This window comes from Sturnira hondurensis, unplaced genomic scaffold, assembly GCF_014824575.4.
Source record: "Sturnira hondurensis isolate 20B ecotype Veracruz unplaced genomic scaffold, ASM1482457v3 Scaffold0022258, whole genome shotgun sequence".
Classification (NCBI taxonomy): domain Eukaryota; kingdom Metazoa; phylum Chordata; class Mammalia; order Chiroptera; family Phyllostomidae; genus Sturnira; species Sturnira hondurensis.
In genome coordinates, this window is record NW_028094889.1 from 1275799 (window position 1) to 1299196 (window position 23398).

General features: G+C 38.2%; 1 protein-coding gene across 1 annotated transcript in view; it reads left to right on the plus strand.

Annotated features, from left to right (window-relative positions):
- The window catches only part of PRKDC (protein kinase, DNA-activated, catalytic subunit), a 224993-nt gene that overhangs the window by 74550 nt on the left and 127045 nt on the right, over positions 1-23398 (plus strand). Inside the window, exons 28-33 of the mRNA XM_037035382.1 lie at positions 12056-12150; positions 14293-14392; positions 15581-15714; positions 18658-18912; positions 22211-22434; positions 23154-23362. Of these exons, the coding sequence (XP_036891277.1) occupies positions 12056-12150; positions 14293-14392; positions 15581-15714; positions 18658-18912; positions 22211-22434; positions 23154-23362 (1017 nt within the window). The remainder of the gene's footprint in view (positions 1-12055; positions 12151-14292; positions 14393-15580; positions 15715-18657; positions 18913-22210; positions 22435-23153; positions 23363-23398) is intronic.

Here is a 23398-nt window from a genome sequence, read left to right on the forward strand (position 1 = left end):
ATTTATAGAGGGGAGGGAGAGGGGGAGAGAAACATCACTGTATGGTTGCCTTTTGTGCATCCCCTGCTGGTAGTTGGCCTGCAAGGAACCGGTTTGCAACCCAGGCATGTGCCCTGACTGGGAATCGAACCGCGATTGTCTGGTTCGCAGGCCTGCGCTCAATCCACTGAACTACGCCAGCCAGGGCTCAATTACACCTCTTTTAAAATTTGTAAATTTTATAGAGTAATAATAACAAAAGATGTTTTTGCTTAGTAACCAATTATGATATAGAATACTGTTAATATTTTAGAACCTCCCCTGCCATAAGTTACTCATTATCCTGAAATTTATGTTACTTATTCCCTTACTCTTTTCTGTTTCATTGTTTTTATATGTACCCTAAATTCTGTAGGTTTGTTTTGGAAAGCAGTAATCATAGACACAACTGTGTAATCATGTGGTAGTGTTTTCACTGTTAGGTGATGGATCCCAGTAGATTCTCTGCTGAATGGAAACTGGCTTCAGCTTTTCTGAGAAATTTCCAGAACCTGTTCCAAGGAGTTACATTATATTTTCAAGGTCCATCATTAATTCTGGGAAGCAGAGCTATCCAGAAATGGTGTAAAGTAGACCAGCAACTGATACCTGGGAGAAATATCATCACAGGGTATAAACACAGGGTGTTTACTTCTACTTTTCAGTTCCCAGTGCCCTACCCCTGTCTGTTGGGAGCAGGTCACAGCACCGTTCTCTTGTGGGATAAAATAACACTCTCAGCTGATGGGGACTGAACATGGACAGGAGAGAGCTTCCAAGTACCAGGGCTATCATAGGGCTGGTAGGTGGGTCAAATTCCCAAAAAGAAGAATTGGAATTAAGCTCACCTGGCCGTTCTGTCCAGATAAAAAAACTGATACTATGGTATCCTCATGCAGATAGCTGTCAAGTCTCTGTTTTGGGTTCCTGCTTGACTTTCTTCTCTAAATCTCCTTGACAATTTTCTTAGGTGTTCTCTTTATTTCTTTCCTTGTTTGGCCTTCTATTTCCTTTTCTCTGTATTGTTGAACTGCATTCTAAGTGTCTCTTGGAGAAAAGATCTGAGCATCAATATTTTGAGATCTTACTAGTTCTGTTTCCTTTTCTGCATGATAATGATCTGTTTTGTACACCTTTGGAGAGACCAGTTTTAGAGTATCATTTTGTCATGTTATTTCTCAACGTACCTACTTCAACTGGTTTTGGTGTCTAAGATGAAAACACTTGTGCTTGGTCTGACCTTGGAATACCTCTACAAATCAGCTGTAACTTTTGCAGTCTCATTCCAAATTGCTCTTTCAAATGACCCTCCTAGCTTTGCCAATGTGCTTGCTGATGCATGTTTTTCAGCTTGCGCTCCATGTCTGTGCCCATACTATTTGTTTATTGGGCAGTATCCTTCATTTTTCAGCATCAGATTTTAGTGTTCAGCATCGGGGGCAATATGTTCCTTTTGTTTGTTTTTTTTTTTTTAAGATTTTATTTATTTATCTTTAGAGGGGAAGGAGAGAGGGAGAGAGACATCAATGTATGGTTGCCTTTATGCGTCCCCTGCTGGTAGTTAGCCTGCAAGGAACCGGCCTGCAACCCAACCATGTGCTCTGACTGGGAATCGAACCGCGATCGTCTGGTTCGCAGGCCCGCGCTCAATCCACTGAGCTACGCCAGCCAGGGCTAATATGTTCCTTTTGAAAGTCTGAGAGGTCCTGCCCCTTCTGGGGTTCATTAAGAAAACTAATTTGGATGATATTTCTGCCAAACCAAATACCAGTTTATAATTCTTGTTCTAAGTCCTCCCCATTCTCCAGCACCACATTCTGGTTTTGTTTGTTCCAGGAAAATGCTCCTTCCCAGTGGCTGTGCTGTGACCCAGCATTTTCTCACACAACTGGAACTTTTTACACTTAGTTTTCTCTGAACTCCCAGGAGACTTAGTGCCTATACCTGTCATTTTCTATACTTAAATATTTATTTTCTCATATTATTAAAGATAATATGTTTTAGTTAAAGATCTAGTTTCTTTCACTAAAAAGAAGTAAACAGACTAAACTCATGGGTTTTGGCCAACCTATGAGTTTCTTCTGCATAAGTGGTCCACAGACATTTACATTTACTGGATATGCTTGTAAAAGGCTTAGAGTTAACTTTTTAAAAATTAATTAATTTATTTATTTTAATTGTTGTTCAAGTACAGTTTTCTGTCTTTTACTCCCATCCCAGCTCACCCCCCCCTGTGCTCCCCACCTCCCTCCCATTTCCACCACCCCTCTTAGTTTTTGTCTATATGTCCTTTATACTTCTTCCTGTAAACCCTTCCCCTTTTCCCTTGAAATTCCCTCTCCTCTTCCCTCTGTTCACTGTCAGCCTATTATCTATTTCAGTGTCTTTGGTTATGTTTTGCTTCTTGTTTGTTTTGTTATTTAGGTTCCTGTTAAAGGTGAGATCTCATGGTATTTGTCTTTTACTGCCTGGCTTATTTCATTCAGCATAATGCTTTCAAGTTCCACCCATGCTGTTGCAAAGGGTGGGAGCTCCTTATTTCTTTGTGCTGCATAAAATTCCATTGTGGAAATGTATCATAGTTTTTTGATCCATTCATTTACTGATGGGCACCTAGGTTGCTTCCAGCACTTGGCTATTATAAATTGTGCTGCTGTGAACATTGATGTGCATGGGTTCTTTTGTATTGGTGTTTCAGGGTTCTTAGGATCTAATCCTAGCAATGGAATTGCTGGGTCAAAGGGGAGATTCATTTTTAGTTTTCTTAGAAAATTCCATACCACTATGTTTTCCATAGTGGTTGTACCAGTCTGCAATCCCACCAACATTGAACTAGGGTCGCATTTTCTCCACAACCTTTCCAATACTTGTGTTTGTTTCTTTGTTTATGATAGCCATTCTGACTGGTGTGAAGTGGTATCTCATTATGGTTTTAATTTGCATTTCTCTGTTGGCTAGTGATGCTGAGCACCTTTTCATGTGTCTCTGGATCCTCTTTATGTCCTCCTTAGAGAAGTGTCTGTTCAAGACCTTTGCCCATATTTTAATTGGGTTGCTTGTCTTCTTAGAGTGGAGTCATGTAAGTTCTTTATATATTTTAGAGATTAAACCCTTGCCTGAGTATCATTGGCAAATATGTATTACCATACAGTTGGCTCTCTTTTTATTTCAGTACTGTTTTCCTTAGCCGTGCAGAAGCTTTTTTATTTTGATGAGATCCCATTTGTTTATTCTTTCCTTTATGTCCTCTGCTCTAGGGGACATTTCAGCAAAAATGTTGCTGCATGAAACATCTCAGACTTTCCTACCTATATTCTCCTCTAGGACTTTAATTGTGCTGTCACAGCTTATATTTAAATCTTTTATCCACCTTGAATTTGTGTGTGTGTGTGTGTGTGTGTCTATGGTGTAAGTTGGTGCTCGAGTTTCATTTTTTTTCGCACATAGGTGTCCAGTTATCCCAACACCATTTTTTGAAGAGGCTGTTTTTACTCCATTTTATGTTGCTGTCCCCTTTGTTGAATATTAACTGACTGTAGAGACTTGGGTTTATTTCTGGGCTCTGTTCTGTTCCATTAGTCCATGTGCCTGTTTTTATGCCAGCACCAGGCGGTTCTGATTACTGTGGTCTTGTAATACAGTTTGGTATCAGGTATTGTGTTCCGTCCTACTTTGTTCATTTTTCTCAACATTGCAGCTGCTGTTCAGGGTCGTTTATGGTTCCATATAAATTTTTGAAGTGTTGGTTCTATGTCTGTGAAATATGTGATTGGTACTTTAATAGGTATTCCATTAAATCTGTAAATTACTTTGGGTAGTATGGACATTTTGATGATGTTAATTCTTCCATTCCATGAACACGGTATATGTTTCCATTTGTTTGTGTCTTCCTTGATTTCTTTCTTCAGTGTCGTGTAGTTTTCTGCATGCAGGTATTTTACGTCCTCGGTTAAGTTTATTCCTAGGTATTTTATTTTTGTTTTTGCTATATCAAATGGGATTCTTTTCTTGATTTCTGCTTCGGCTGATTCATTGTTAGTATACGAAAATGCCTTTGATTTCTGGATGTTAACTTTGTATCTCGTTATTTTGCCAAATTCATTTATTAGATCAAGGAGTTTTGGAGTGAGTTCTATAGGGTTTTCTATGTACACTATCATGTCATCTGCAAACAATGCCAGTTTTGTTTCCTCCTTTCCAATTTGGATGCCTTTCATTTCCTTTTTTTGTCTGATCGCTGTGGCTAAAACTTCCATTACTATATTGAGTAGAAGTAGTGAAAGTAGACAACCTTGTCTTGTTCCTGATCTTAGTGGAAAAGCTTTTAGTTTTTGCCCATTGAGTATGATGTTGGCTTTAGGTCTCTCATATATGGCCTTTATTATATTGAGGAATGCTCCCTCTATTCCCACTTTGCTGAGTGTTTTTATCATAAATAGGTGCTGTCCCTGACCAAATGCTTTTTCGGCATCTATTGATGTGATCATGTAATTTTTGTCTTTGCTTTTGTTCATGTGATGTATTACATTTACTGATTTGTGAATATTCAACCATCCTTGCATCCTTGCGATGAATCCTACTTGGTCATGGTGTATGATCTTTTTAATGTATTGTTGAATATGGTTCGCTCATATTTTGTTCAGGATTTTAGCATCTATGTTCATCAGCCACATTGGTCTGAAGTGTTCTTTCTTTGTTGTGTCTTTATCTGGTTTTGGAATTAGGATGATGCTGGCTTCATCCCGAACAAGAGTTCGGGAGTCTTCCATCATTTTTCATTTTTTGGAATAGTCTGTGAAGAATAGGGATTAGCTCTTCCTTAAATGTTTTGTAGAATTCTTCTGTGAAACCATTTGGTCCAGGGCTTTTGTGTGACGGGAGTTTTTTGATTACTGCTTCAATTTCATCTGCTGTTATTGGTCTGTTCAGCATTCTACTTCTTCACTGAATTTTGGAAGATTATGTTTTTCTAGAAATTTTTTTATTTCACCTTGGTTTTCAAATTTCTTGGTATACAGTTCTTCATAGTAATTTCTTACCATTTCTTCTATTTCTTTGCTGTCAGTTGTAATAAATTCTTTTAAATTTCAGATTGTGTTTATTTGGGTCCTCTCTCTTTTTTCTTGATGACCCTGCATAAAGGCTTGTTGATTTTGTTTATCTTTTCAAAGAACCAGCTCCTAGATTCATTGATCCTTAGAATTTTTCATCTCTATGTTATTTAATTCTGCTATGATCTTGGTTATTTCCTTCCTTCTACTTGCTCTGGGCTGTCTTTGCTGTTGTTTCTCAAGTTCTTGCAGGCGTAGGGTTAGGTTGTTTGTTTGAAATGTTTCTATCTTTTTTAGGTAAGTCTGTATCTCTATGAACTTCCCTCTCAGGACTGCCTTGGCTGTGTCCTATAAGTTTTTCGTGGTTGTGAGTTCATTTTCATTTGTTTCAGGAAACTTTGATTACTTTCCTAATTTTATTCTTGATCCATTAATTGTTTAATAGCATGCTATTCAATCCCCATGATTTTGGGTGTTTTGGGTTTTTTCCTTTGGAGTTGGTTTCTAGTTTCAGTCCCCTGTGGTTGGAGAAAATGCTCCGTATGATTTCAGTTTTCTTAAATTTGTTGAGGTATGTTTGATGTCCTATCATGTGGTCTGTCTTTGAAAATATTCCATGTGCATTTGAAAGAATGTGTATTTAGCTTCTTTGGGATGAAGGGCTCTATATATATCAGTTAAGTTCATTTCATTTTGTTTGGAAGATCTGTCCTTTTTTGAGAATGGGCTGTTAAAATCCCCTAGTGTAATTGTGTTGCTGTCAATATCTTTCTTGAAGTCCTCTAAGATTTTCTTTATGTATTTGTATCATATGTTGGATGCATATATATTTACAGTGTTTATGTCTTCTTGGTGGATTCTTCCCTTGAATATTATGTAGTGACCTTCTGGGTCTGTCTTTATGGCCCCTTTTTTGAAGTCTATTTTGTCTGATATGAGTATTGCTACCCTGGGTTTTTTTTTGTTGTTGTTCTTGTCCATTTGCTTGGAATATTTGTTTCTAGCCCTTCACTTTCATTCTGTGTAGGTCTTTTGTTCTGAGATGGGTCTCTTGTAGATAGCATATTTGTCGGTCATTCTTTCTTATCCATTCAGCTATTCTATGTCTTTTGATTGGCACATTTAATCTATTTATGTTTAAGATTATTATTGATAGGTACTTATTGACTTCCGCCAAGATGGAGGCATAGGTGGAAACATTGTGCCTTCTCCCACAGCCAAGTTTGGATACAACAAAGGTTTGGAGAACAAAGACACAGCCAAAGACCAGAAAATTGAATTATACGGAAGTCTGACAACTACAAACCATTCAATGGGGATGGTAAGAGGGACGGAGCCAGCAGCGGAGCAGGGTTGGGCAGGACAGATCCCCCGACCTAGGCAGGCATCCCAGAACCAGTCGGTGTGGGGCAGACTGACCTCAGTCGCACATTCGCGCATAGTGAGACAGACAACGCAGGCCCCAGGGGGCGAACCCAGTGGTGGAGGGCTGACGGCGGTGGCACACTCAAGTGCAGTGGAACGAAACGCGTGGGCCCGGTGACAGTGGTGGCTGCGGCGCTGGTGGGGGCCACGGTGGCAGGCGACAGGCGGGACACCATAGTTCCTCTTTGACTCCGCCCTTGCATACAGCATCAAAACCCAGTGACTTAGTTGCCCTGCTCTAGTGAACACCTTAGGGCTCCGATCCTGCTATGGAATAGGCACGGACAGCCCAAACGATGGCACAGACATTATATTAAGAACTCAAAGTCCCAGAGCCAATAAGTCTAAGCAACTGACAAATTGCCAGCCTCTCAGAAGAACAATTCAAGACACTGTTTGTCAGGATGCTCACAGAACTGGTTGATTATAGTCACAAATTAGAGGAATATATGAAGGCTAAACTAATTGAAATGAAGGGAGATGTCCAGGAAACCAATAGTGATGGAAAGGAAACTGGGATTCAGATCAATGGAATGGACCAGAAGGAAGAACAAAACATCCCACCAGAAAGGAATGAAGAAATGAGAATTCAAGAAAATGAGGAGAGGCTTAGGAAACTCCAGGACATCTGTAAACGTTCCAACATCCGGATTATAGGGGTACCAGAAGCGGGAAAGAAACAGCCACGAGTGGAAAACTTATTTGAACAAATAATAAAGGAGAACTTCCCCAGTCTGGCAAACGAAATAGACTTCCAGGAAATCCAGGAAGCTCAGAGAGTCCCAAAGAAGTTGGACCCAAGAAGGAACACACCAAGGCACATCATAATTACATTAGCCAAGACTAAAATGAAGGAGAGAATCCTAGAAGCAGCAAGTGATATTGGGACAGTCACCTACAAAGGAGTGCCCATCAGACTGTCAGTGGATTTCTCTAAAGAGACCTTACAGGCAAGAAGGGGCTGGAAAGAAGTATTCCAAGTCATGAAATCCAAAGACCTACAGCCAAGATTGCTTTATCCAGCAAAACTTTCATTTAGAATGGAAGGACAGATAAAGTGCTTCTCAGTTAAGGTCAAGTTCAAGGAGTTCATCATCACCAAGCCCTTATTATATGAAATGCTAAAGGGTCTTATCTAAGAAGAAGAAGATAAAAAATAGGAACAGTGAAAGGACAGCAAATTCACAATTACTAACAACCACACCTGAAACAAAAGCAAACCAAGAGGACAGCTAGATCAGGAGTGGAACCATAGAAATGAAGAACACATGGAGGGTTAGCAACAGGGGAGTGGGAGGAGAAGGGGGAGAAGGTACAGAGAATAAGTAGCATAGATGGTAGGTAAAAAACAGATAGGGGGGAGGGCAAAAGTAGTAGGGGAAATATAGAATCCAAAGAACTTGAGACACGTGGTTTTAAACTAAGCGGGGGAGAATGGTGGAGGAGGGAGTGTTGGAGTGGAGGAGAATGAAGGGGGGGAATAGAACAACTGTAATGGTATAATCAATAAAATATTAAAGAAATATTATTATTGATAGGTACTTATTCATTGCCATTTTCATACATGTGTTCCTTTCTGTCTCTCTCTTTTTCTTCCTTTCCTTAAAATTGTCCCTTAAGCATCTCTTGCAGATCTGGTTTGGTGGAGGTGTATTCTTTTAGACTTATTTTGTCTTGGAAGCTCTTTGTTTGGCCTTCTATCTTGATTGAGAGCCTTGCTGGGTGAAGTAGCCTTGGTTGCAGGCCTCTGGTTCTCATTACTTGGAATATTTCTGGCAATTCTCTTCTGGCTTGGAGTGTTTTCATTGAGAATTGAATTGCTAACATTATCAGGGTTCCCTTGTTTGTTACTTTCTTTTTCTCTCTTGCTGCTTTTAAGATTTTCTCCTTGTCTTGGTATTTTGCCATTTTAATTTGTCTTGGTATTTTACCATTTTAATTGTGATTTTTCTTGAGGTGGGACTCTTTGGCTTCTTCTTGATTGGGGCTCTCTGTGTTCCCTGGATGTATGTGACTTTTTGTCTCATCAAATTAGGGAAGTTTTCCATCATTACCCTTTCAAACAGGTTTTCTATTCCTTGCTCTTCTTCTTCTCCTTTTGGTATCCCTTTTATACAGATATTATTGCATTTAATACTGTCTTGCATTTTTCTTAATCCCTCTTCATTCTTTCTGAGCCTCATTTCCTTTTCTTGCTCTTTCTGGGTGTTTTTTTCTACTTTGTCCTCTAGCTCGCTGATCTGATCTTCTGCTTCATCGATTCTGCTGTTGATTCCTTCTACTGTGTTCTTCAGTTCAGAAGTTGTATTGTTCATTTCCTCTTGGCCCTTGCTGATAGTTTCTATTTCCTTTTTCATGTTGATATAGTTTGCAGTGAGTTCATTGTAGTTTCCCTGTAGTTTCTGGTAATTCTGTGAGCTCACTGAGCTTCCTAATAACCAGTGCTTTGCATTTAGTATCTGATAGTTCAGTTGCATCTATTTCATTTAGCATTCTTTCTGAGGCTTCCCCCTTTCCTTTCTTTTGGGGATTGTTTCTTTGTCTTCCCAGTGTTTGTAAGACTCTTGTTGTTAGCTCCAGGTTCTTAAATCGGTCTGTTCTGGCTCCCTGGGTTTATGGTGTGAACTTCTGTGGTAGGAGAGCTGTGAGATTCAGTGGTGCTGTCCTTTTGATCTCCTCAGCTCACTGGTCTTGGGCTGTCCTTTAAGTTGGCTCTGTGTTTGTCTTTAGGTTTTGATTGTTATTGGGTATTTCTTTGGTGGGTCCTTCCCACCATCTGGTTAAGTGAGGGTCACTCTGTCTACCACCTCTTGTATTTTGTTATTCTGGTGAGGGCAGGTTGTGTTGAAGCTGGTTCTTTTGTGTGTACAAGGTTTTGAGGATTCTCTTATGCTCTTGTTCAGTTGTTTGTACTGGGTAGTTTCTTCACTATTTAGTTGTATTTCCATATAGGTCCTGGATTGAGGTTTGTGTGGTTTACACCCCCTCCTTCACCTTTTTCTGTTGTTATCTGCTGATGGTTCCTTTGTTGTTGGGTTTCCTCTTCCAGTGGGTATCCTGGTGTTCACAGCTTCCACTTACCCTTTTTTTGTGATCAGTTGGAGGGGAAGGGAAAGTGGTTTAAAGACAGCAGGAGAGTATTTTATGATATTTACAGTAGCAGCCGGTAGAGAAGAGATATGAGATCCTTTAGCTATGTATAGTGTTAACCATGGTACTCCACCCAACTAGCCAGTTTTTGGAAAGGTTGGAAAGAAGAAAAGACTCTTGTTGGGGAGGGAAGGATTATGAATTGGATGTAGAAAGCAGTGAGGTTATGGGAGGTCAGGTTGTGAGGTAAAGTGAGAGTAAAAGATAGTAAATAGGTGTAGTGTGAGAGAATAGAGTTAAGCACTACAATATTATAGTTCAGGAAACAATGAAGTGGGCTAAGACCTGGGAGGGCTGTTTTGTAGTATTTACAATAGTATGGAATAGCTATTACTTAACAATAATATTAAGCAACAATCATATGATAGAATCTATGAGATGCCAAGAATAAGGGTATTGGACCGTCAGTAGTGTGTTGATGGAGCACAGGTGAAGTAAAGGACAGTAAATTAACAATAGACTATGAATGAGGGGACAGGGGAAAGCTGTCAAATGATACAGTATAACCAGCCAAGCATAGAAGACTAACCAGAAAGAAGAGGACTACAAAAATACTATTAAAACAAAAGATGTGAGAATAATGAGAAAATAATAATGATACAAATATGCAATAACTTGCAGGTTCTCTGTAATAGCAAAGTGAAATTTATCTCACTGTTTCAGGTGTTGTGATGCCCCTTCATTGGGTCTAATTCTGGTCTTTTCACAGTTCCCTTTTTTTTTTTGCTTTTTTTTTTGTCTCACTTGTAGGTATTAAAGAAAAGGCATAAGAAGAGAGGAAGAAGAAATAAAATTGGGAAGAAAGGAGGAAAGAATAAAACAAGAAAAAAGGAAAGAGAGGGAAAAGGAATTGAAAGCTAAAAATATAAGAAAAATTAAAAAATAAAAATTTATTTAAAAATTCAGATTAAATTGAATTTTAAAAGCCTCTTGGTTTTGAGGTGGCCAAACCGATTTTTCAGGTCTTGCTGGCTGCAGTAGGCTGAGGGGGGATTGATGTGGCTTTTCTTTCTTCCCAATCTGATCTGTGCTCAGGCTTCGAACTCCCCGTGGAGGTAGCCTGGCACCTTTCCCAGTCATCTTGGGTGTGGGGTCCAGGCCCTCCTGATCACGCAGTTTTCCCAGGGTTACCACTGTGGGCTGGAGTGCAGGCACACACGCACTCTCAGCCAGGCTGCCTTGTCCCACGGGTGTGTACCCTTCCCAGTGCTATGGGGGGGATGCAGGGTCTTCCACACAACCTTCCGTCCAACCTCAGGATCGCTGCCCAGCTGCGTGGCATGGAGGCCTGAGCGATTGCTGCAGGAGAATTCCCCAAGCAGTGTCTCTCTTTTCACTTTTTTTTTTTGAGAAATTCCTCCTACTCAAGCCTGCCGCTCCATATAGTTGGCTGGCCTCTCCCACAGCCCAATTCTCCAGCCAGACCAGTGATTATTGGGGTCAGGGCCTGTCACTGGGTGACTCTCAACTCTCCCCAACCTATGTCCACAGACTCTGTGGGTGCTCACAGGCCCTGTGTGTTTGCCACTTAGTCCTTATTCCCTTCTCTGCTACTTCAAGCAACCAGGTCTCTCCTGGTGCTGCTCACACCTTGTTTGGCCAGGGAGGGAGCAGTTGCCCTGGCTGTCTCCCAAGGACCCTGTGGCAGACCTGGAGCCCTAGGCCTGGGGCTGCAGCCACCTTGGTCCCTGCCCGTGCCCCTGGGACCTTACTGTCCTGAAGCACTCTCCTTACTGTCTGGTTTTTCAGTGTCCGCTACAATTTTTGGTCTCTTATTTTCATATATGCTGAGGTACTGTTGGCTGTGTGCTCTTTTACTCTGTAGATCATATAGGATTTTCTCCTATGTATAGGGGAAAGTGGAATCTGCTCCCTCCTACCCTGACGCCATCTTCCTCTGGGATGTACTGTATTTTGCTGTGTATACTGCACACTTCTTTGTGAAAATTTCACCACCACAGAAAGACCAGCTTAGAGTTAACTCTTGGTGCTGACTTATTTTCAGATAGGTTGAGAGCTTTTAAAACTCCTTTATTTTAAAAGAATATAGATGCAGTATCAGGTAGTCTTTTCTATTACATTTAATTTTAATGGTACGTGTAAAAGTATGGTTGGAACAGCAGTTTTAAGATTATGCGCTATGAGCAATTGCAGGTATAAGAGGAGGAGGGATGGGTACTCATACATGGAGAAAAAGCCAGTGCTTTCTCTTCCAATATATGTCATCTTTGGTCTGCTCTTGAGGATGTTTTCTTTCTGAAAGTATTTTAGGTGGTTTTATGTTTTAAAACATTTGAGCCATTTTTAAAAAACAAAATTAATGTCTTTATTGTTTAATAACATTACTTTTTGTCCCCATTTTTCTACTTCATTGTTTCCTTATGTAAGAATCAGTATTCCTTATTTTACAGGGAAGAAGAGTCTCTGGTAGAACAGTTCGTGTTTGAAGCCTTGGTTACATATATGGAAAGTCTGGCCTTAGCACATACAGATGAGAAAGCCTTAGGTAGGTTTTATCTGAGCCTCCTATGTATGCCAATTCTGTGTGCCTTACAAGTCTCTTTTTTTTTTTGAAGATTTTATTTATTTACTTTTAGAGAGAGGGGAAGGAGCAGGAAAGAGAGGGAGAGAAACAGCAATGTGTGAGATACACAGTGATCAGTTGCCTCTTGTACGCTCTAAACTGGGGACCTGGCCTGCAGTGCAGGCATGTTCCCTGACTGGGAACCAAACCTGTGACCTTTTAGTTTGCAGGGTCAGTCCTTTGAGCCACACCAGCCAGGGTACCTTACAAGTATTAAGAGCTTTTTTACTCGGGTTAAGCCTGAACTACTTCTGTCACAGTGTGGTGTGCTTTTCTCACCTCTCCCATTTAGGGTGATAAATATGAGGGGAGTTATACCCCTGCAGTGCCTCAGTTCCAGTTTGTAGAAGAGGCTGCCAGCCCTTCTTCTCTAAGACTCACCATGTACCTCTGATGGCCACTGAGGTTGACCCCTGGTTGGTGGGAGATCCCGCCCAGGGCATGGGGGACAATATTATTGTGAGTTCCAGTGAAGCCAACCAGTTGCTATGATGACACAAAATGTGAAAGTGTATGGATTGCACAATGTAAAGAAAGCTGGGTATAATAACCCCTGAGATGTGGTCGATGTCTCTGAACTTAGGATAATTTAGAAAGTAAAGCATAGGTCTCATTACAAGATTATGATAAAACTATTTTGACCTTAATTTAGAAATTAAAAGATTAAGTCAGGAATAGGCTGAATTAGCTAAGAGAATAATAAATGATCGTCTACAATTAAATTCTATCCAGAAGTACTTAAAAATATCATGGAATTTTTGAGCTGGAAGACTTCTTAAAGATCTCCCCATTCAGTCTCCATACCAGTCAGTGCACAGGTATGGAGAACGTAAGCACTGGTAGAGGTCACAAAGTTTCTTGGTGGCAGAATTTCTCTTTCATTTATTCAGATATTGGTTTATGTTTATTTTTTAAAAGACAAGTTGAGCTCTAGTAGTCTTCATGTTGATAGTCCACATTGAACACTCAGTAAAATTTTGTCCTTGCCATAAAGTAGTTTAATATTATATTATTTATCTTACTATCTTATATAAGTTACTTTTTCAACAAGTGAAATTTGACTCTTAAAAAATCACTGCCAAGCCCTGGCTGGTGTAGCTCAGTGGTTGAGCGCGGGCTTGTGAACCACATGATCGCAGTTCGATTCCCAGTCAGGGCACATGCCTGGGTTGCAGGCCAGTTCCCCGTTCCTGGCAGGGGACGCACGAGAGGCAACCATACATTGATGTTTCTCTCTCTCTCTCTCTCTCTCTCCCTCCTTCCCTTCCCCTCTAAGATAAATAAATTTTAAAAAATCACTGCCATATTTAAAAAGCATAGAAAGGAAACTTTTTCTTGATTACAGAAGTTATAAGTTGTGTAAGGCTTCTTTCCTAAATAACCCTAGGCATCTATGGGTAGTTTTACTATTTATTTCCATCCTCTTATGGTGGTTGTATTATTATATAGTTCAACCTACATAAGAGGAAGGGAATGTCATGAAGTTATACCCCTTAAATAAAAGCTTTAAATTGAGGTGTAGAGGCTTTTGTGTGGTATGTGGGTTTTGAGATACATCCAAAGTCTCTTCCATCTAAAATCTGTTATATGAGGCTTTGCTTTGACCAACTGATGGGCTGGTAGAGCAGTTTCTAATTAAGTGTGGTATAGCTATATGTGTGAGTGTGCACTATACTATCTTGCATTTAAAAATTTTTTTTATTGTTGACTATTATAGATGTCCCCATTTTCCCCCCTTGCCTACCCTATCCATTCCCCGCTACCCACCTTCTCTGTGGCCATCACCATACAATTGTCTGTATCTGTGGGTTATGCATATATATTCTTTGGCTAATCCCTTCACCTTCTATTATCCAGTCCATTCTCCCTGTCTTGCATTCATAAATATGGGATTTACTTTTGGTTTGGACATGCAATGTAAATCATTTATTTAAATTTTATATTCAGAAGGATGAAAAGATACTCTATTGTGAAATTACCTCTAATTAAAAATTAGACCAATAAATGTATAATACTAATTTATTAATAATAACTTTGTAAACATATTTTTGTATTTGAGAATAGGTACAGTTCAACAGTGTTGTGATGCCATTGATCACCTAAGGCGTATCATTGAAAAGAAGCACATTTCTTTAAATGAAGGGAAAAAACGACGTAGGCCACGGTAGGTGATATTGCTTCATTTTCCATTTAATTGCCCAATATAAAAATAATTCTCAGTTAATAAAAGAGAATACAGGAGGAATATGTGAAAATAGGAACAATTAGTTTTCTAAACAAGGAATGTGTGGATATAATGAAGAGTTAGTTTTCCCAACATGTTAAAAAGCTTTATGTTTGAAAATGTTTGGCTAAAGCTATAATTTGATCTCAGTTGGAAGAGTTTATGTGATTTGAAAATTAGTTTTGTAATTGAGAATTTATTTTACTTGCACTAATTTGAAGTGCAAATTCAATATGGAGTTATTTGACTAAAATATTCATGAACTATTTTGGAGTAATTAAAATACAAGAACTGAAATATTGAAATGGTAAGATTTTGACAGACATGGAATCATACAATTATGAGATAAAGCTGCTCAAAATAAAGGCTAGGTTATTGAGTGGATTTCAGTCTCTGCTCCCATTTCCATCCCAGCGAGGGCTTGTTCTCAGACAGGATGGGGGTGTTCCGCACAGTCACCCCTGTGCATCTGTGCAGGGAACTCAGGTGTCTGCTGGTGGCTGTGACTCTGAAAGCATTGGCTCATGTAGACTGTGTAGTACTGCGTCCTCTATTTATTTTAAAATTGATTCTTCCAGATTCTTCCATTAACTTCTATTTCAGTAAATCATTGGCTCTCAAACTTGAACATACATCAGAATTATCTGGAGGTTTAGTTAAAACACAGGTTGCAGGGCCCTGCCCTCAGAACCTTTCAGTAGGTCAGAGGTGGGGCCGGGAGTTTGCATTTCTGCCACGTTGACAGATAATATTGAGGCAGCTGGTCAAGGGACCACAATTTGAGCAGCCCTGCTTTAGACCTTAAACCTTATTTTTGTTTTAAAGTATAGTATAAAGGAAACATGAAAATACTTGGTGCTGGTTTTTTGTTTTTTTTTAAGAAATGCTTTTAAATTTTTCTCTTAAAAAAATGAAAGTAAGCAGCATTTAGGGCCTACTTAGTCTGTAACATTTTAATTATATTTTAATAATAATACATTAAAATAAGTTGAATGCCTTTTAATGAGGTTTTTACATATATGAGAGTGGCAAAATTGAATTTATGATTTCTAGACTTTGGATCATTTGAGTATTATAAATGTTGAATCTTGCGTTGTGTATTATATACCATGTATTATCTCCATTTAGAGGATTCCCACCTGCGGCGTCATTGTGTTTATTGGATGTGGTCCAATGGCTTTTAGCCAATTGTGGGAGGCCCCAGACAGAATGTCGACACAAATCTATGGAATTGTTTTATAAATTTGTTCCTTTATTGCCAGGTATGGTGACCCTCATGCCATATTAATGATGGTTTTGCTTTACAAGTAGTTTAAAGATGCATACTTATTTAAAATGTGATCTTTCCATTATTTACATGAATGTAACAAATAATATGTTTCCAATAAATATAAAAAATAAGTAAGTTCAGTAATCATTACTGATCAATTTTATGACAAGTGATAAATTATGGCTTTATATTTCTCAAAGATTTGGAGAAGGAAAAAAACCCACTCTTTTGATGTTAGTCAAATGGTACAGAGGAAGTAAATTTAGAATTCCCCAGCATCATTTTTTATTCCACTATATTTTTGCTTTTCTATCCCATTTAAAAGAAATAAAGAATTGGATTATTAACATAATCCTCAATTAAGATTTAAAAATCATATTGTTACTGAAGTAATGCATTTGTTTTATTTTAATATGGAATTAATAAGAAACTGCCATTCTCCTAAGTCTGAATGATCTCAGATCATTGTGAGATTAAAGGAAAGAAGTGAACCTTTGCTTTTCAGTAACTATTGCACTAAACCATTATACTGAACTTAATAGACCTGAAATAATTATTAAGCTTCTCAAGAATAAATCTGTTGTTTCCTCCAATAAGTTCAACCCCAGATCTGGTAGCTTTGGCAAGGGAAAGCTGTGCCTCAGGGTAGACGCAGGCCCTGGCTTACCCACTTCGAGGGCACTGGGTGCTAGTCTAGAATCAGTACGTGCTCTGGCACATGCATCCGGGTAAGAAAGGTGGCAGCGTGCAGTGCATCAGACCAGCCAGTTCTCTTTAGAAAAGGAGGTGGAGTGCTACTTTTGTCTTCTTCTTCATGGATGAAGAGGTAAAAGTTACTTCATGTAATTCTGAAACTTAGAAGGATTCAGTGCTTTGTTATATTATGGAATATATTACAGTGTTATGTGCTGGGAGCCGTCCTGCCTGGTTTCAGGGACTGTAGCCTCATTAATGGACAAGAGTCCCATGTACCATATTTTAGATAGTGTATATTATAATTGTATCCATACTATATATTATATGGTATACAGTATGGCCTGTATGGTATATCATATGGTATAATGTGGTATATATTTACTTGCAATACTCTAATTTATAATTTACTTGCTATACTGTACTGTAGAAATATATATATTTGTATGTTTAATTTAGAGAATTGTTTATTCATATTTTATATTTACCTATAGCATTTAAAATCTTTTTAAGTTTTATAGTTCAATCTCCAATCCTGTCCAGTTAGTGAAGAGTGAATGGGTGAAGGCGTGGGGCATGTTTTTATTATCCTTCAAGGAAACTGAGGCTCAGCTATTAAACAGGTAGAACCGTTCATTGGCAAGCCCTACTTCACATTTGGGTCTCTGGCTCTCTCCGGCCCACGTGATTTCTAGTGATGTCTACTTGACAAACCCCAGACATTTCTATTGATGTTCTTTTTGATTGCTTCTAATAGGGACCTCATATGTTTTCAGTGAAATGAATGAGCTCTATCTCTTAAAATTGTTTTGGTTAAACTATGGATGCCAAGTAGGAGAACCTTGGCCTGCTATCAACATACAATGTTTATAAATTAGTGAACATTCTGTGACTTACATTTTCTGTGTCCTCCAAGGTGCATCTGCCCCTCTCTTCTCTGTCTTTTCCTCCTCTGGTTTTTAAGGGACAGCATTAGGCATCTTTCAGATTAGAGGTTCTGTGCCCAGAGGTCCTGCAGTATCAGTGGGGCTCCTGGGCACATCCACACCCAGATCAGTAGAGTGCAATGACAGGTGCAGATATGTCCCTATGGCATGTGTCAGGGGCTTCTATTCTGGATGGGACATGTTATACAGAAAGCAAGTGACACAATCACAGGAAGATAGTGAAAAAGAAGTGGAGAGCTTGGAGAGCTTGGAAACTTCCAAGCTGTCTTGTTGTGTCCTTTATTTCTGTACTTTATATCACTCTTAGCTAGCACTTAATGTAGAATTTAAATATCTTATTTTCACTTATTATAGCTTTATTAACACTTTTTTCAAAAATAAAACCTGCAAACATGATATTAATCTTTTTATTGTACAAGTAATGATGGATATTTTTGACACAATAGAAAAATTCTTTTCTTAATACATCAGGGTTACATTACTGTTTTGGATTCTTCACTAGTTTTATTAGCTCAAAATAATTTGATCTTTCAGAGCCTCTCATATGAGAAAATACTAAATACAATTTTTTTCTAGTTTAGAAAATAATTCTTAAAAGAAAAATACCTTTTAACAAGCAGATCATTTGGCTCTTATTTAAGAAACACAATAGCCAAGTATGATAGATGGTATTCTAAGCACTTTTTTAAATGTTCACTACTTTAATTCATGTAATCTTTGTAACAACCTCAGAGGTGGATACTCAATGGCTCTCATTTACAAATAAGTAAACTAAGGCCTAGGAGAAGCCAGGTTGCCACCACCAGGAGGTAGCATAACCAGGACAGGAACCTAAGAGTCATAGTGGTTTTTGTGTGTTTATGTCTTAAATAATTCCATTAAAAAGGAATAATAATATTTAAGGAAAAAGACAAAGGAAAAGGGCATGAAATTTATAGCTATTCAAATATTGTCCAACTATTTTTATAATGTTTAAAGAAACTGAAGAGAATGGCTTTTGGTGGAAATACTTCTTGGCAGTAATTATAGTCAAACAAGTATAGTTAGAAAAAGATTATCCTGCATTATTTTAAAATTATGCTGCTTTGGTAGATAGTTTACGTGGGACTTTTATGGGGAACTACATTTGAAATATTGTGTAGTGCCAGTCCTGTTCTGGTCTGATTACTTTTTTAACTTGGAAGAGCTGCTTATCAACATTATTTCAGGGGGATTTCTAAATAGGCATAGTGGTTAGATTAAATAATTTGTGTGAAAGTTATTTAAATGTGTTTAATCTTGTTTCTTTTTTTAAGGCAACAAATCCCCTTATTTATGGCTGAAAGATACTATCAAGAAGGAAGATGCTTCCTTTCTCATAAACACATTCGAGGGAGGAGGAGGAGGTTGTGATCAGCAGTCAGGCATCCTTGCTCAGCCAACCCTCTTCCATGTACAAGGGCAGTTCAGTCTGAGAGCCACCCTGCAGTGGATGGACATGCTCCTGGCGGCACTGGAGTGCTATAACACATTCATTGCAGAGAAAACCTTGGAAACATCCGAGGTTCTGGGTAGGTAAAACTTACCCCTAAGTTAGTGTTGTTCAGTTCTGCCTGGAATCACTTGGAGGGGGGAGGTCAGTGGAGTTTTGGGTTAGTTTGCTGCTATCACATAATAATAACAATGGGGATAACATATCATTTATTTAGTGCTATGCAGAGTGCTTTACTGCACTGTTCCTCTCACAATGAGGGTGTGAATATAAGTGACAGAACTAAGGCTACAGTGTCCTGCACTTTTTGTCCCATCCATAGGTTCCTGGCCCTTTTATAAAAATAACCTTTGAGGTTTTTGTTTCCAGGTAGTATATTAAAAGAGTTCTCCCTGATCTGAGGCTTTATGATTTCATTCCATGTTTCTGTATAGAGTGTCTTTTCCTAGTTGTTTTTTATTCTTAGCATTTTTATTGTAGTATGGTAACAGCATTGTTGATTTCAGAGAACAATGTAATGTGGAATATTTTGTGTGTTGCTTAACCCACGCTGGGAAGAAGATAGGTGGGCTCATTCTTCTAGTGATTTAAATGGGATCTGTGAGGGATAGAGGTGGCTTTTGGGAGGTACAAGTCTCTGAGCCTAGAACATTTAGAGCTGACTGTTGGCTTACAGAGGTGCTCTCTGCTTCAGGGCTCTCTGAGTGGGCAAATGTTGGTCTTCTGAGGTTTCCCTTAAATCCTCTCTCGTGGGCTGAATCTCAGACTTGCCATTCAGGACATGGCTATTTAGCTGATTTTTAACATAGGCAGAGAATCTACTCTAGTGGTGGTGGTGGCTGACTAAAGGAACTACTGTTCTCTTATTTTGTCAGAGGTGAAGTCCGTATTACAGGAATTTGGGGAAAAGGAACCAGTATATTTTCCTTCTAGTTTGAGGATGGCAGAGCCAGGCATAGTGTGGAGTGTATAATGGGTGTGTATGCATCCATGCTGGGGTTCCAGAAAAGAGATTATACGCCACTCTGAGAAAGTACAACTCTTCAGCATGAGATTCTCAAAACAATGCTATTTGTTTTGAAAACTGTGTCAGAAAGTTGTGAAACTTTAATAACAGCTATTGTAGCTATTCAGTTGCCAATAGTGCCTTAAATTTATTGTTTTAAGAGCTCTCATATACCCTCATTTTGAAAATTTGAACAAGGAAAATAGCATAGAAAATATGCAAGACCCCTTCCCTAATCACATTTCCTAGGGATAAGCACTCTAACAGGTTAGTATTTACTTTTCTAAAACTTTCATATATGTATTGTATATTTTTTTAATTTCCATTTTTGTAGGGGTGATTAACATGATTTACTATAATTTGTTTTTTCAAAAAGAAACAACATATTAGACAACTTTTTATGTTAGTATATATAGCTTGTTCTAATTTAAATGACAGTATATTTCTAAGTTACGTGACTGTGTTACCACTTAATAGTCTTAAAACTGTTTTATTCATTTACCCTGGGCGGGGAGAGAGACATTAAAAACAACATGTTTCTTTCAAACATTAAAGTTGACCAAAAAATTATACTTTCCTTATATCTTTCTGATGTGTTGTGAACATCGACATTTTAATATAAAATTATTAATATTACATGAAAAAATGTATTTAATGGACCATAAATACCATAGTAGTTTTATAGTCAACCTAATCAGCTTTAAAATACAGTTGCTTTACTGGGAATTTTGCAGAGTTCTGGAATTATTACTATTTCATTCCTCAACTTTTTTTTGAAGATTTTTGATTTTATCTATTTTTAGAGAGAGGGGAATGAGGGGAGAAAGAGGGAGAGAAACATCGATGTGTGGCTGCCTCTCATGTGCCCCCTATTGGGAACCTGGCCCACAACCAAGGCATATGCCCTGACTGGGGATCAAACCAGCGACACTTTGGTTCACAGGCCAGCACTCAATCCACTGAGGCACACCAGCCAGAGCCTCTTAACATGTTTTTGTTCTAAAGTATTTTGTTTTTATGCTTATGTTTTCACAAAGAACCCTACCTGTGTTTTTAGAATAAAGGGTGTGTTTGTTTAAAGGTTTCTTCTATGTTATCACTACTTTGTTACTAGGGCACATTACATTCATTACCACCACCACAATATAAATATAATAAACATTTTTATAATTATTACATATAAAAGTAAAATTATATGTTTAGAATTCTGGTTTTGCTTTATTTAGATTTTAGTACTAAAAATGTTCATACAAACATGTGCCATATTTGAATAATTCTAAAATGCATGATTTTTCCATAGTTAACATATCTGCAGTTGGAAGGTATCATATAGTTCATGGTCTGTTGTCAAGAATATTTGATATTTGGGAATGTAATTCTTAAATGTATTTCTGTCCATTCTTTGAATACATAGTGACCTATCCCCCACATTATTTTTAATAATTTGACAGCTTGATTAATTTTTAAAAATTTTATGAAAACAAAGAATTGGAAACATTCAGACTTATAAAAGAATTTCTTACTCAGTTATTATATTTACTCTTTACTCACTCAACACGTGTGTCACTATTTTAAATAATCACTTTGCAGCTCTGAAGGTCTTTGTACCCTGAGACAATAAACTGCAGTAAGACTGAGAAGAGAAGGAACATGTACCTGTGTTTCTTTTGTTAAACAGGAGAGCAATCATAAAAGGGGTGGAGATGGTAAAGGAACACCCAGCACAGTCATCCTTTCAGATAGATGAGTTTTATGAAAATGTTTACTTGGGATTGGATCAGAAATTGATTCCGTAATACACCTGTTTGCAGTTGACTGCCATAATTGGTTTCTCTGTTGCCCTTTGAAGGACATTTAGGTTGTTTCTATTTTTTCATTATTAAGAACAGTGATAAAATGAACATCCTTACAAATACATCTTCATAATTCTGCCATTATTTCACTAGGATAAAATTTCAGTGCTTGGTTAAAGTAAATGAGCTTTTCAACATATGATAGAGACTAGCATCCAGGTTTTTTAAAAAAAGCTTTTAGTATGATTTGCTGAATTCCCCTTCAAAAAGATCATATCAATTTATATCTCACAAGTAGTGTTTGAGAAGCAAAACCAGATCTTCCATAGATGTGTTGTTACTCTATGAGTTTAAAGTTGAATTCTATTTGGGTGGTATTAATTCTGAAATTTTTTTTACTCATGTTTTTATTATCCTTCAAGGAAACTGAGGCTCAAAATAAAAATTTTGAGTAAATTTATTAAACTTTTATTAAACTTTTGAGTTTTGACATCATGCCTCTATTTAAAGAAGTAATTTTACATTAACCTCATTTGAGAAGGAAGCAAAGGTTGATATTTTAATGAATTTTTTTCTAGGTACTGAGATGCAATCTTCACTTTGGGAAGCAGTGGCTTTCTTTTTAGAAACCATTGCTCTGCATGACAGTAAGGCAGCCGAGAAGTGCTTTGGCACCGGGGCAGCAGGAAACAGACCCAGCCCACAGGAGGAAGAGAGATATAATTACAGCAAATGCACAATTGCTGTTCGGATTATGGAATTCACTACGACGCTACTCAGCATCCACCCAGAAGGCCTGACGGTAGGGTCACTCCTTGCTGCTTTGTTAATCTGAGGATAGTGCTTGGCATTGGAAAAATACAGTACAGTACTTATTAGAAGTGGCTTTTGCGTTGTTAGAACTATCCATTGCTGCAGGATTTATCTGTTCTTGAAGATAATAGTTTTTCATGTACTGCAAATACCCACTGTGCGAATAAAATACAAATAGTTTTTTTCAAATTTGTGTTGGATTATTTAATTTTATGCTATGATCAAACATCTGCCTTAGGAAACATGCATTTAGCAAATATTTATAAATATATCTGTCAGGCTTATTATATAAACAAACTCCAGTCAGTTCATCTAGCTAATATATTCTAAGCACCTACTATATATCAGGTTCTGTCCTACCAGTACAACATTGACCTAAACCAGGGGCTGGAAACCTATGGTCCCTTGGCCAAATCCCACCTGCTGCCTGCTCATGTAAAGCAGGCTTTATTGGAACACATCCAGGTTCATGTGTTCACCATTGTTCATGGCGGCTTTCACTCTGTGATGGCAGTTAGTCAAGTCATTGCAGCAGAGACCCTGTGGCCCGTAAAGCCAAGCACATTTATTGTCTGACACTTTACAGAGAATGTTTGCCAACCCTTGCCCTAGCCGGGCAAAATTCCCAATTTTGTGGACCTTAACACTCTCATGAAAATCTAAATGCTAACTGATAGGTGTGTTTTTATTCAAATTTGTCTTCTACAGCTTCTTGAGAAGTATTTATGTAACATAAACCTTATGAAACTTTTGGTGAGAACCCTATGTGAGCCCTCAAGCATAGGTTTCAATATCAGTGATGTCCACATTATGGATCATCTCCCTGATGTTTGTGTGAACCTGATGAAAGCACTAAAGAAGTCCCCATATGAAGACATCCTAGAGATACACCTCAAGGAAAAAATAACAGCACAGAGGTGAGCATTCGGAACATGCTGAGAGTCTGTTGTGGT